A 12,336-nucleotide genomic window follows, 5' to 3' on the forward strand; every position below is an offset into this window, starting at 1 on the left:
GAAAAAGAGGGACAGAAGGAGAGAAAAGAAGGAGGAGGGGATGGATGCATGGGGCCATGACACGAGAGGGTGGTTGCCATCTATCGGCGCTGGCCTTCTATATCCTAGGTGCCTCGTTGCAGTGGGGATATGTAAGTAGAGTAGTGCCGGCAGTGCTCACTTGATACATCCGTGCGCCCCCACGACCACAGAAGAGGATGAAGGGATTCGGATTTGGATTTCGAGAAGATGTTCTGAAGCCTGACACTTGTTGTTTGCTCCTACCTAGCGTTGTTCCCAAGTCAATGCCTTGAGAGGGTACCATTCGGGGAGAAAAAGGTTGAAACGCGCCCCACCACGGCTTGGGGCAACGGAGTCTGGGCAATTGCAGGGATATGTCATTGTTCAGTAGCCAATCGCAACCAAGACGGCTGGGCCTCATCCACCCACCAACAAGACCCCGACCAGCCGACACCCACGAGGCGAGGTGGGAATAAAACATCATGCTCACCATATCGCATTCTAGGGGAGTAGGGGCAGCTACAGCCACCAAAATACCCGCCTCCCGTCAACGAGCCGATCCCAGCTCGTTACACAGGACAATCCCGGTGTTGCAGCGATGACTACATCGGATTGTTTTGAAACCTGTGAGCCGCCTGCCCACTCCATCATGGACGATGGACGATGGACGATGGACGATGGACACGGCAACGCATCACATACCTAGGTATGTAGGTATACACTTACTTATATGGCGTCGGCTGCCCGACTGGCCAGATGATCTACCTTGTTTTGGTATCGCCATTTCTTGCCGATCTATCTACGAGTCAAGTGCATGCTTGCCCATCCGTTCAGCTCGCCCGCTCATCATCAACCTGATTCAATATCCAATCAGCCATCCAATACATATAGTCATCTGCAGCTGGCATTGTAGCCGTCATCTATACAACCCTAGGCGACTCTAGGCAACTCTATCGTCGCTGCTCCATGGGGCTCTAGCTCATGTGAATCCAATACTGCTTTGCTCAGCATGATCATACCGCCTCCGTCCGTCATCGCGAGCTGGCCCAAACCCAACTATGCCGACCCAGAGTCACAAGGGCCCGCCGGTGTTGGCGTCGGAAGCACCCTCATAGTACTCGTCACCATCACTCTGCTTCTGCGCCTATATACTCGCCGGTGGATTTCCAAGGGGTTCGGTCTCGACGACATCCTCATCGTCTGTGCATATGTACGAAATCCTACTCAAGGCATGGAGGCCATGCTTGCATATGCATCCGGGTATAGTTTGCTAACCGCTGTACAGGTTCCTGCGTTGGCATTCACAATCACCGGGCTCGTTGGTGAGCGCAAGTTGGGTTGGGGAAGACATATTTGGGATGTTCCTCCGGCGGACACCGCCACGTCGCTCAAGACCAGGTACGTACCGCATTCTACGGGACAGTTGCCAGACCTTGAGATGCATATATCTACAAGTACATGGGCATACACCATACTAACCTTTGATGGCAGTCTTGCGACGTTGATACTCTTTGACGCAGCTACTAGTCTGACGAAGCTGTCCATGCTGGCTATGCTGTACAAGCTGACCAGCGCCTCGGCGGACAGGAAGATGAACATAGTCATAATGGCACTGGCAGCCCTGATCAGCGTGAACGCATTCATCTTCGTGATCGTGGAAGTTTTTCAGTGCAGGTAGGTCCAGGCATCGCTACGCCTGATACACGTCGTCCGGCTGGCTAATACCGTGCAAGACCATTATCAGACTACTGGACACCAACCGCTGGCCACGAGAATTGTATCGACGAGGCGGCGCACCTGGAAGCTGCTGGTATCATCAACACCGTAAGCGACTTCATACTGGTGTTCCTGCCGATCCGGACCGTGGTGGGTTTGAAGCTCCCGCGGAAGCAACGAATCATTGTTCTCCTTCTTTTCAGCGCCGGCTTCTTAGCTTGCATCGCGGGCGTCTTCCGGGTTTACTTTACCGCCATCTCGGTCAACGACCCCAACTTTGACCGGACTTGGAACTCGTGGGCCAACTGGATAGCGAGCGTGGCCGAGCTCAGCCTGGGAATTGTAAGTGGCGCCTGAAAAATCACGTGTGGCTCATGAGCTCCTTTTAGTCAACATGGTACTAACCTCGAACCTACCCCTCGAAGATCTGCGCCTCCGTCCCAGCCATCAAGCCCTTCTTTGCTTACTATTTGCCTGTCGTCATCGAAACCACCCGACGACGTTCAGGCAGGCGGACAGCATCCATCGCCAAGGAAGAACCCCAACCCCAGGGTTCCGCTTCGCGATGGTCGTATGACGACAAGGCCGCGCCATTACCCGCTCGACTCATTCCTGCGTTCATCAAGCAGCACAGGCGCGGTGCCTCCCTCCAGGAGACCAAACCCGAGCACGAGGACGAGCTTCGACTGCTCCCCACCTTCAACAGCAACCGGCAGCCCTACCAGCAGCACAAGCGCAGTACATCTCTCCAGAACACCCCTTCATCCCCCAAAGCCCAGCCGCTTTCCACGGCGTTCGGACATAGGCGCGGCACCTCTCTTCAAGACACCAACTCCCGACCAAGCCTTGGTGACGAGCCCAAGACACCGGTGGATGTCAACAAGCCGCTGCCCAGCATTCGACGCAGCCAGGCCCTCGCTGAGAGACACATTGGTTATCCCACCCCATGCCCAACGACGGACATCCCAGCCCCGCTCCGACCCGCCGCGTACGGCGCGACGAGAGAGGCCATGGTGCCTCCGCCTCTGGTGCTTCGAAGGGAGGGTGATGGCCCGGCCTCTACTGCCACGGCGGCCACCGTCTCTCGAAATCCCACAGTGCCAAACACACCATCCCAACAGCAGCGGGACGGCGTCCGCTTCAGTGGGGAGGAGACGCGTCTGAGTTCGGGGCCGCGTGAAGACCGGACCACGGTGGTGATCATGTTCAAGGGCGACGAGGTGCCACAACAAGCACCGCCGGTTCCGTCGATATGAACCATGGGCCGTGAATAGATGCGCCACTGCTGCATATGCTTTCTTCCTCTTTATATTTGAAATCTATACACCCTCCATAGCGACGTAATTTCTTGCATTTCTTTGTTTATCACGGCTATGCCGACTTATATCCAAGGCGGAGTTCAAAGGAAAGGGAAGGGTGTTGTCTGGAAACATGGAGGGACTGAACGGTTAGATCTCTCCAAGCGTATAATGAATGAACGATGATAATAATAAGCAAGGCATGAACCATAATAGCATATTAAGCGATCTGTTCAGTGAAACAAGGGTCGAAGTCCAGCCGTACCTGGGGGCAAGCCTCGTGAGCGTGAGGTCGAAGCAATTGTTAGGTAGTAATGAACTTGTATGCTAAGTGGACTTAATCGTAGATTCGACATGGAAGGACAGAAGCAATTGTTAATGTGAAAGAGGATAGGCGATGTCGAAGTTGTTCAGAGTGCGTAGCGGAGAGCGAGGCGGCCAAGGAAGGATACGATTTGTGAACGATGTTTTCTTTTTTCTTTGGAAATTCTTTCCTCTATTGCTGCTTTTTTTTTTTCTCTCTCTCTTCGTCTTTTCTTTCTCTTCTCCTCTGGGGACCTGTTCCCAGTTGTTCCTCCTCAAGCGATAAAACAATGTCGACAGTTAACGATGACGGAATATCATAATCCGAACTACTAAATCAAAACAAAAAATCCACCCAAAAATTGCAATCTGAAATAACAAGCATGAGAAAACGACTGGTAGCTCCTCTCAAACCACCTCGCAATCTCAACATCCGTACTCGAGCATATACTCCAGCAGTGAGCCTCAAGCTTGCATAGCTTGGCTAATCCTCTCCAGCCACGGTTGTGGCATTCCGGCATGTCGCTCTTCCTGGCGACGGTGCATCCACTCATTCCGTCCAACCGACACCAGCTCTTACAAGCTGATGTCGACGTCCTTGGCGTGCCTTTCCGGCGCATCAGATCCTAGGAAAACTCCGCTCCTTGGCTCGGTAATCCTGGCAGATGGCCTAATTCCATGGATTCTATTCCGGTCGGCGAAGCGTAGCCTGGGCGGCAACACTGGCCTGTCCACTGCGGCTTACGCGCTATAGAGCATGCGGGAGATCCGCGAGGCTCAAGAATGGATTCAGAGGGAAATGTGCACTTGCAAATCCATGAGTATCGGTAAATGAAAAACTTGTATATTCAAGCTGCTACAACGAACGTAAGCGCATATTTTATCAGAGTCGGAAGAAGAGTGTCAACATACGTTTTTCATTTAGCCAGAGTGGTGGTGGTAGGCTCGTCGGTGGGACTCCCGAGACTTCTTCAGCTTGCGGGAGATCTTCTCCATGTTGCTGAAGTGCTCTCCGGCCTCACTGGTTTGGTCCAGCAACTCAAAGGCAACTGGGTTGTCGTAACGCTGAAGGTACTCCTGGAGGGCAGAGCGGTGCTCGTACCATTGCTCAATCAGAGGTTGCTCGGCAGCTCGGGCAGCAGCAGCAGCGTCGTCAGCGGCGGAGGTCTTGGAGACGGGCTTCCGGCCGTGGCTTGACAACTCGGTGGAATCCTTGCTCTTACGCTTACGGCCCTTGGTCGAGTGGGATGCGGATCCCCGACCAGAGGTAGAAGACGGGGCTCCAGAGCTCAGGGACTGTCCGTTGTCGTTGTGAACCCGTCGCATGTGGTCTCTCAGGTTCCAGTTTCGGGGAAATCCGCAGCCAGGGACGGCGCGGTCACATCCTTCGTAGGTGCAAAGGTAGGGCTTGTCTCCATGGCCATGCATGGCGTGGGCCTCACGCTCATGTCGAAGGAGGCAGGCGGTAGAGGAGAAGCGGGCGTTCTCGCACGAATCGACCTTGCATCGGTATGGCTTCAGGTGGGAGTCCACAAATTTGCTGAAATATGGGTTAAAGAGATGATACCAAAAGAAACGAAAGCCAGGGAGAACTTACTCGTAGTTGCACTTGAGCTTCTCGGCCTTGTGGTTGCAGGATGAGTTACCCTCCCAGGGGCAGTGGAAAAGGCCATCGGCCTTGGGCATGGCATTCTTGTAAAGGGGGTGATCCCGGGCAGAAGACTCACCGTCGCCACTGGAACGACGAGTGAATGCAGGGGGCAAGAAAGAATTGTCCATGAGGTCAGTGCCATAGGAATCCTCGGAGCCGATAAGTCCACGGTGTAGGCTGTTGTCCGCAACTATTAGAAATCTGCCGCTTGCTTGTTTCATCCATTTTATACATACCTTGGAGATTGTCCGTCCATGACAGGAGAAGATGTGCCAGCCTGGGGCGATGTGCCAATAGGGCCGCTGTTCCATTCCTCGGGGATTCCGGGAGAAGACACCCGCGACTCACTGAGTGATGACGCCCACGAAGAGTTGGGAGAGTTACCGTTCAGACTCGCATCGAAGTCCAACTGCATGTGTGTAGGATCCATGTGTTGCTGGGGCATTCCTGTGGCAATCACCTCCGGGGAATAAGGCAGTCCATCACTGGTCATCCCGACTCCCATGGGCAGAGAAGGATAGTACATCTGAGAGGTCACCGAGTGGGCATCCGAATCAAGCAGGTATGCCTCCGAGTGCCCGTTACCTGAAATGTCATAGCTTGACATGTATGATCCTTGTGACACGCCGGACAGGATAGTCGGGCGGTGCTTCTGTTGTGAAGCTGCCTTCAGCGTTCTGTGCTTGTGGCTGTGGCTGCCGGCAGAGCTCCGCGAGCTGATGCGACGCATGGGCTCCGAAACAACCGCGGGGGCTTCCTCAGCGGCAATCCATTTACTTGAAATGTCATCCACGACATCAATGTGATCCTGTCCATTTCCTCTGGGAGTAATGTGGCCGAAAGAGAAAGGGAAGTCCTCGGCATCTCCGTGGAAGTTCTGTGTACCTTCTGCTGTTGTCGTGTCCCATACTGAACCGTTCAGGTCAGATGGTACTGTTTGAGAATAAAGAAAAGGTCCGCTGGTAAAGTTTCCATGGGAGAATGTGCTGTAGTCACTAAAGGGTTGGTGGTTAGTGTGTGCTGTTTCCCACTACCCATGGCAGAACTGTATACGCCAAACATCATACAAAAGAAAGATCAGCAGCTGGTACAACTTTGTTCCTGTGGTGAGAATGTGGTTAGTTTACGCGTTCCTACGTACGAACGAGGGCCATGTTGCACAAACCAAGCTGTTGTAATGCATCGCTAGTGATCCGTCATCACCAACGATGCCATGTTCCAATAGTGGGACAATCCTTGAGAATATTCCGTGGGAGCAGGCTGCTCCAAATCGAGAAAAACAAGAGTAAAAGAAAAGAAGATCCATAGTCCGGTGAAAATGTCCATTGGCGAAGTGTCCAGCGTGGAAGAAAAACAGGAAGCAAAACAAGCAGCATACGCAAGGGCCGAATTTGGGTCGATGATGTCCATTCATGGGTTCGAGTAGCAACAGAAAATGTCGACAGTGAGGCTCCGAGACTCATCCAGGCGGTAGAACAGCTGATTGATCCACGTCATGGCGACGGTTGTGATGAATTTGGGTAAGAGAGTGTAGTCCAGAAAGCATCCTAGGCAGGTTGGTCGTCATCCTGAGGGAATGCTGTTGGGTCTCCTGTCATGGTTGATTCGAAAATGTCCACTGGCGGTCAAAACAAGGGCCTAAAACAATGTTGGTGTGAAGAAACGCGATGACCTCTGGCAGCGAGGAGTCCTGATTGAGAAATGAATCCGGTCACAAAGTCCAGGTTCGAAGGGTATTGGGCCACTGTCATCCGGGTGTAAAGATTCCTTGGGTCGCATTCCAGAAATGTTTGTCCTTGTCCATTCGGGTCCATACAGAAAGAAAAAATCCATGGAATTGTCAAGCTTCTAAATTCTTGTCACATAAAACTGTCGTGGGCGATACTCACCGTAGAGACGACGGGGTCTCTGGTGTTTTGCTTTTTTTTTTTGATCCGCTCTGAGAAGACGATGGCTATCTTGACACAGAGATTGATGTTTCCTGGGAAATACGATCCTGAATCCGGGGCGATCCTGTTTGTGGTCTCCATGGTATCCTTTGTCCGGGCAATTGTAGTAGTAATGTCCTCTGGGTTTGAAATGTCCTCGGTTGAAAACCAAGCGCTTGCTGGTGGTCGATTGAACAGAAAGGAAAGAAACATGACTTTTCGCGCAACATGAATTCGTAGTAAACATATCATAGCCAACCCCGGTAATGAATAGAAAGCATTGCAATATACCTCGCGGGAGTGTGGACAGAGTCCATATCTAGAGATGAGCCGTAACCGGGCATTCTCTCCTGGTGAGAAACAACAGTGGCAGTCATTTGAAGCCTGGCAGCAATCCTGTGGTATGTTCCTCGAGACTGGAATCCTTGTGGGATGCAGTGAAAGGGCTCTCTGACGAGAGAGGCCGTGATCCTTGGGGTAGCAGAGCTGTTGTTGACTAGGCGTCGCACAGTGATGATCCTGGGAGATACACTCAAGTGTTGTGATGGAGTGGCTTGAGTGTAGGTAGTAGGAAGCTGTTGTGTAATTCTAGAAGAAGTGGCGACAGTTGGGAGTTGATAAGATGGTGACGGTGAGTTGGGTCGTCTCGGGCAGAAATGATCTTCAGGCTGAAAGAAGAAGTGGGAAAATTGTGGTGAGAAGGAGGGAAGTTGGGCATTCATCAGGTAACTGGGCAGCGGGCGGGTTATATGGCACACGAAATTCATGGGCTGGGCAGAAACCGGGGGCCTGTCCTTGTTTGATGTGATGAGAACCCCGCTTCATTTCCCTGGTCGTGATGGACTCATTCGCTGACGACGGCAGACCGCTGCTTGTCGACCAACACCCGCCAAGGCTCCTTCTCCTCACCATTGGCCCATCGTGTGGTCTTCAATTTGGCCGTCACACTGGTCGCATGCCTTAGAGCTCTGCGCTGGCCCTCGGTGCTGCACTTGCGATAGGCTGGCATGGCGCGACTTGTCAGACGTTGCGTCCGACTGGCCGGCGGCCATGGTTGACGAGAGGTGAGGAGGGTCTCATGAGTGCTGAGGTGGAGCTGGGCAACGAGGCCCCTAGCCTATCAAGCACGGAGCACCGGGCTCGCAATGTGACAAAGGGCGACGGGCTGCAGATGGGCGATGCAACGACAACGCACTGGCACCGACAGGCCAGGAAACCACGAAAAACACAGCACCCTCCCCCTCCTGTAAAGCCATCACGGCGCATCAATTTTATTTTTCCATCCATCCCTTCGCTCGTTGACAGCACAGCAGATGCGATAGCATCACTCACGAGCGTTGGCAATGTGACAGAATATAATCCCTCATCGAAGCCGGGCGTCCTCGACCACAGGTATGGCAGCCGAGCTTGCAAGCCTTCTTCAGCCATGTATGCGTGCGTTGCGCTTCTTGGTACGAAAGAGTGTGGCTGCAGCTGTAGTCCAGAAAGTGGGTGGTGCCAAGTGGGGAAGTCAGGACGCAAGCGCGAGTACGCAGCAGGCTCCAAGGCTCGTCGCGGTCGGACCTTCCCTCACGACGCCAATGGCATCCGCAACAACCGGCATCTGCCATCAACACTGGTGACTGGCTTGTCAAATGTTCATCCAAATTTCATCACGGCATAAAATCCATGGCGGTGAAATGCGTAGAACCGACTAAGGATAGTAGTGAGTCAATGCAGAATTTTCCGGTGGGTTTCTTCCCCTCACGATCTGAAGGTTGGGACGCTTTCCATATACGGATTCCACTTTCGTAGGGCCAGGCTACGAGCTGGAGGGGCTAAGCATCAGCCGCTTGACGATACTTCGCTGTTATATGCCTCTGGTGATATACGAGTTCCCTAGATCATGTTATCCATCTTCCAGGTCCTCTTTGCCCGTGTGCCGAGCAAGTGGCTCCCGAAGTCCTACGAGACCAGAAGCAAGAAGGCTGGCTGGCTGGAGCTGCATCACCGATCCTCTTCTGGCCTCTAGCGCCATGGGTCTCGAAGCGCTGCAAAGTACTGCAGGCGGGCATCATATGATGCATTGATGGGTAACAATTACGAATTAGCAATTGGATGTTCACCAACCTACAAGCTGGGGATCGATCGGGCTAAAACCCATTATATCCTTAACGCCGCCACAAGACACGCCCGATCGACTCCTGTCCGCCCTCCATGTCGCTTCCTGCCACAGCGCCTTGATTTCGGCTTCTCCGTCAAAGTCATTCTGCCAGGCGAATAGCCTCAGTACTGACTTGGCCCCTTCCCATGTCTTGATCCCCAGCACCTGGTTTGCCGAAACAATCTTGGCCATATATACATCCTTGACCGCCTGCATCTGCTCACTCTCGAGGCTGGACGCTACTCGGGCGACAGAGACGGCACAGGCGCCGAACATGACCGTCCAGAACCATAGGGGTTGCGAATACTGGCCTTTTTGCATAATCTCCTCGGTACGGCACACATCGGCGATCAGTTGTTCAATGAACCAGTTGAGAACAAATGAGTCAACCCGCTCCTCGCGAAGGATAATGTAGAGGTAGAAGTAGCAGGCAATGAAGCCGGATCTGCTACAATCGACTGAGCGCAGTGGCGCAATCATCCCCCTGTCGTTCGCCTCGGGGTGTGGTGAGCGCCGTCCTAGAATCTCCGACAAAGGCTCGGCGGTATCGTCTGCCCCGCTCAGTGTAGCGATGCTATATATCGGCCGTAGGGCGACTCGAAGCAACGATATAATCATCGATTGGTGGATGTAGTCGGTCCTGCTGATATCAAGGATGTCCCAGATAGGTCGGCTGGAGACGCAGCGGGCAGCCCTACAAGTTTGTTAGTCGAGCCAACAAGTGACGTTGCGCATCGAACGTACATCAGAATCATACGCTGGAGCAACCCTGTGGTCTGTGGCGCGCCAGATCTATCTCGTATCTCCTTTATCCTGGCGAGGCCCTGGAGGTGTGATGCTACGGCGTCGATTGTACCCAGCGAATTCTACGTGCAGTCAGTATCATCCATACGCACAGCAATCATTTTCCCGGGTGAGGTGTACCTCTACTAGAGCAAGACTTGCCACGGCGGCAACGGTGCCATCGTTCACAGCCATCTCTGGGTCTGCTAACTGCTCCTTGACGAAACGCACAGCTTGGAGCTTATGGTATAAGTAAGGTATCCTGAACTGCTCTCCGTCGCCGGTGGTCCAGGCCCATTGTAAGGTTGTCATGAGCAGGGCTCCATGGAGGAAGCCAGGATGGGAGAGAGCCCTGTGGACACTAAGATTCTATGTTAGTAACGCTGGAGTTGTTGGTCTAGGGGTTGGAATTCGCTCACACAAACGAGTTTTGGTCTCTTTGTACGGGCGTGTTGTAATAAAACTTGGTATTCATAACTTCAGGTGACCTGTAGTTAGTATCGAATGGTAACTCTTTCGCCGGCTACCTTTGCTGACAACTTACAAAGTTGGAATAAAGATCTCGACTTATACGGCATGTTGATGCCGGTGCCGGCAAAGGGATCCTTAGGGGTAGCATCGTGCAAGCCAAGGTAGCTCAGAGCATCCTCAGGCTCTTGCGACCCATCATGAGAGCTGCTGCCGTTGCAAGAAGGCGTACAAGTTGGGGTTTCCACATAACCGCATTCACCACCGTGCCGTAGACAATATGTGCTGTGCCGCTGTTAGTAGGAGGATCAGTCAAGGAAGTGGGCGATGGAGCGATTCTAGGGTGCCATGCCACCGGAACCGAGCATCGATGGATCGGGCCCCAGATATGCATCCATCGTATGCGTATTTGCGTATACGCATGGGTGCATCACCAATTCCCAATCGACGGGAGTTGGAGTAACATAAATTGGACCACATACCATAATGGTTTTCTTTCGTCGCAACGAATGTGTTTCTGTTTGCACACGAAACAGCCTACAAAAGGCCCGCGCATTGTGCCCGTCGCCACGGCGGGCGCCTCGAGCAACGCGCGACTCTGTCAGTGCCTATACCCAATACCCGCAGCGATCGGATGCAGGCACTACTCACCGTTCCGGGACCTCCTATGGAACTTGCGCTGCCTTTGCCGCTGAGAAGCAGTAGTCTGGTCGTACATGGTGAGTGAGGATATCGGAAATTGCTTTTGCTATAGGGTTGGCCTTTGCCCAGGAGACTGGAAAACTTCTGCTGGTATCTGCTTTGAACTCCCCGCTTCCATTATATCTCGAGTTGCCCCCTCAAGGCACCCGCATTTCTCAAGAAACCAGGGCATAAAATGAGATGCATCGAACAGGTGTGGCAGCACCCAGAATGGAACCCAGAATGACCGGCCAAGGCTAGTCATCTTTCCCGCATCAACAAAAGAAGCATCGCCACTTCGCGACGTCAGACTGGCGGGCATAGATAATCTCCAAGACCCTAGCATCAAAGTACCCTGCGTTGACTGTAGCCAATAACCAATTGAAAGGTGTGGCCCGGAACTCGCTACAGAAGCCAATCCGCGTAGAAATTCATGGTGAACTGCAACCTTGTACCCGCTTGTTCTTGTTCAGGGGTTACAGATTGAGCATTCTAGTCCCCCAATTTCGCTAGCAATTGCGGTAGAGATTGAGAGCGCCGAGCACCCAGATTTGGATTAGAGATGCGTGATTGGTCAGCTTTACGACGAAGATGTCGATAATCAGCCCTATAAACATGCAGGAGACTTGGGGGGGGGGGGTCACATCTAGGCAAGGTGGACGAGTAACGATGAAACCAATCTACTTTATTTTCCAATTACTAAATATAATAGGTAAGTTACTAAATATAATAGGTAAGTTAAGGCGCTCCTCACGGTTCCCGGTCAGTGCATGTTTTAAAGCTAATCGCGTTTAGGTAAGCTTAGATATAATAATTGTTATAAAGCGAATCCGAATTAGGTATAGTCGTATCGTAAATACTATTTCTTCCACACGTTACGGAGCGTTAAAACTTTAGCCTGACACCACGTATAGGCCCAGGAGTACAAATGCGCAGCGGGGATTATATTGAGAGAGAGCTGACATGGGAAAAGAATGATAAGCATCCAGACATTGATTTCGTAATACAATTAGAAACACTGTGGCTTGCTGGGCCTCCAGGCAGCCGAATTGAATGGAAGCTAGCCAAACTCGCCCCGGCAGCTGAAATAGTGTGCAATTTTAGGTGTGTACTTACCTTCTTAGTAGGTAGGTAGGAGGGAAGCGGGTAAGAATCTGACGGGCACCTTTGTGTATCCACGTGGAAAGAAACGTTGGAGTCAGCTTCTTAGATTACTAATTATTATCCGATCGTGGGGTGGCTCCCAACGTCCATACATAAGGTATGTATGTATGTATGTCCGGCTTGAGCCTCTTAGAGGCAGGCTCCTCCTGTTGTTCATGGCTGACTCGATGACTTTCATTGGCATATGTTTACGACGAACCC

At 52.4% G+C, this 12,336-nt stretch overlaps 4 protein-coding genes across 4 annotated transcripts; 2 read left to right on the forward strand and 2 right to left on the reverse strand.

The window, feature by feature from the left end:
• Nucleotides 1–1,009: 1,009 nt before the first annotated feature.
• On the forward strand, nt 1,010–2,972 carry PG985_006039 (uncharacterized protein; the record flags this gene model as incomplete). Its single annotated transcript, XM_066825808.1, has 5 exons — nt 1,010–1,210; nt 1,286–1,398; nt 1,492–1,674; nt 1,734–2,058; nt 2,142–2,972. The coding sequence occupies 5 exons, from the start codon at nt 1,010–1,012 to the stop codon at nt 2,970–2,972; spliced, it is 1,653 nt and encodes a 550-aa protein (XP_066685415.1).
• Nucleotides 2,973–4,238: 1,266 nt separating this feature from the next.
• Nucleotides 4,239–6,122, reverse strand: PG985_006040 (C2H2 transcription factor; the record flags this gene model as incomplete). The annotated part of the gene is made up of 5 exons (XM_066825809.1): nt 4,239–4,857; nt 4,915–5,145; nt 5,205–5,963; nt 6,036–6,069; nt 6,110–6,122. The coding sequence occupies 5 exons, from the start codon at nt 6,120–6,122 to the stop codon at nt 4,239–4,241; spliced, it is 1,656 nt and encodes a 551-aa protein (XP_066685416.1).
• Nucleotides 6,123–7,518: 1,396 nt separating this feature from the next.
• On the forward strand, nt 7,519–8,559 carry PG985_006041 (uncharacterized protein; the record flags this gene model as incomplete). Its single annotated transcript, XM_066825810.1, has 2 exons — nt 7,519–7,527; nt 7,861–8,559. The coding sequence occupies 2 exons, from the start codon at nt 7,519–7,521 to the stop codon at nt 8,557–8,559; spliced, it is 708 nt and encodes a 235-aa protein (XP_066685417.1).
• A 438-nt stretch (nt 8,560–8,997) lies between these two features.
• On the reverse strand, nt 8,998–10,775 carry PG985_006042 (uncharacterized protein; the record flags this gene model as incomplete). The annotated part of the gene is made up of 6 exons (XM_066825811.1): nt 8,998–9,733; nt 9,784–9,905; nt 9,964–10,183; nt 10,242–10,299; nt 10,367–10,583; nt 10,773–10,775. The coding sequence occupies 6 exons, from the start codon at nt 10,773–10,775 to the stop codon at nt 8,998–9,000; spliced, it is 1,356 nt and encodes a 451-aa protein (XP_066685418.1).
• Between the last annotated feature and the right edge of the window lie 1,561 nt (nt 10,776–12,336).

The sequence above is a fragment of the Apiospora marii genome (genome assembly GCF_038362585.1).
Source record: "Apiospora marii strain CBS 49790 chromosome Unknown utg000004l_segment0_segment0, whole genome shotgun sequence".
Taxonomy (NCBI): Eukaryota; Fungi; Ascomycota; class Sordariomycetes; order Amphisphaeriales; family Apiosporaceae; genus Apiospora; species Apiospora marii.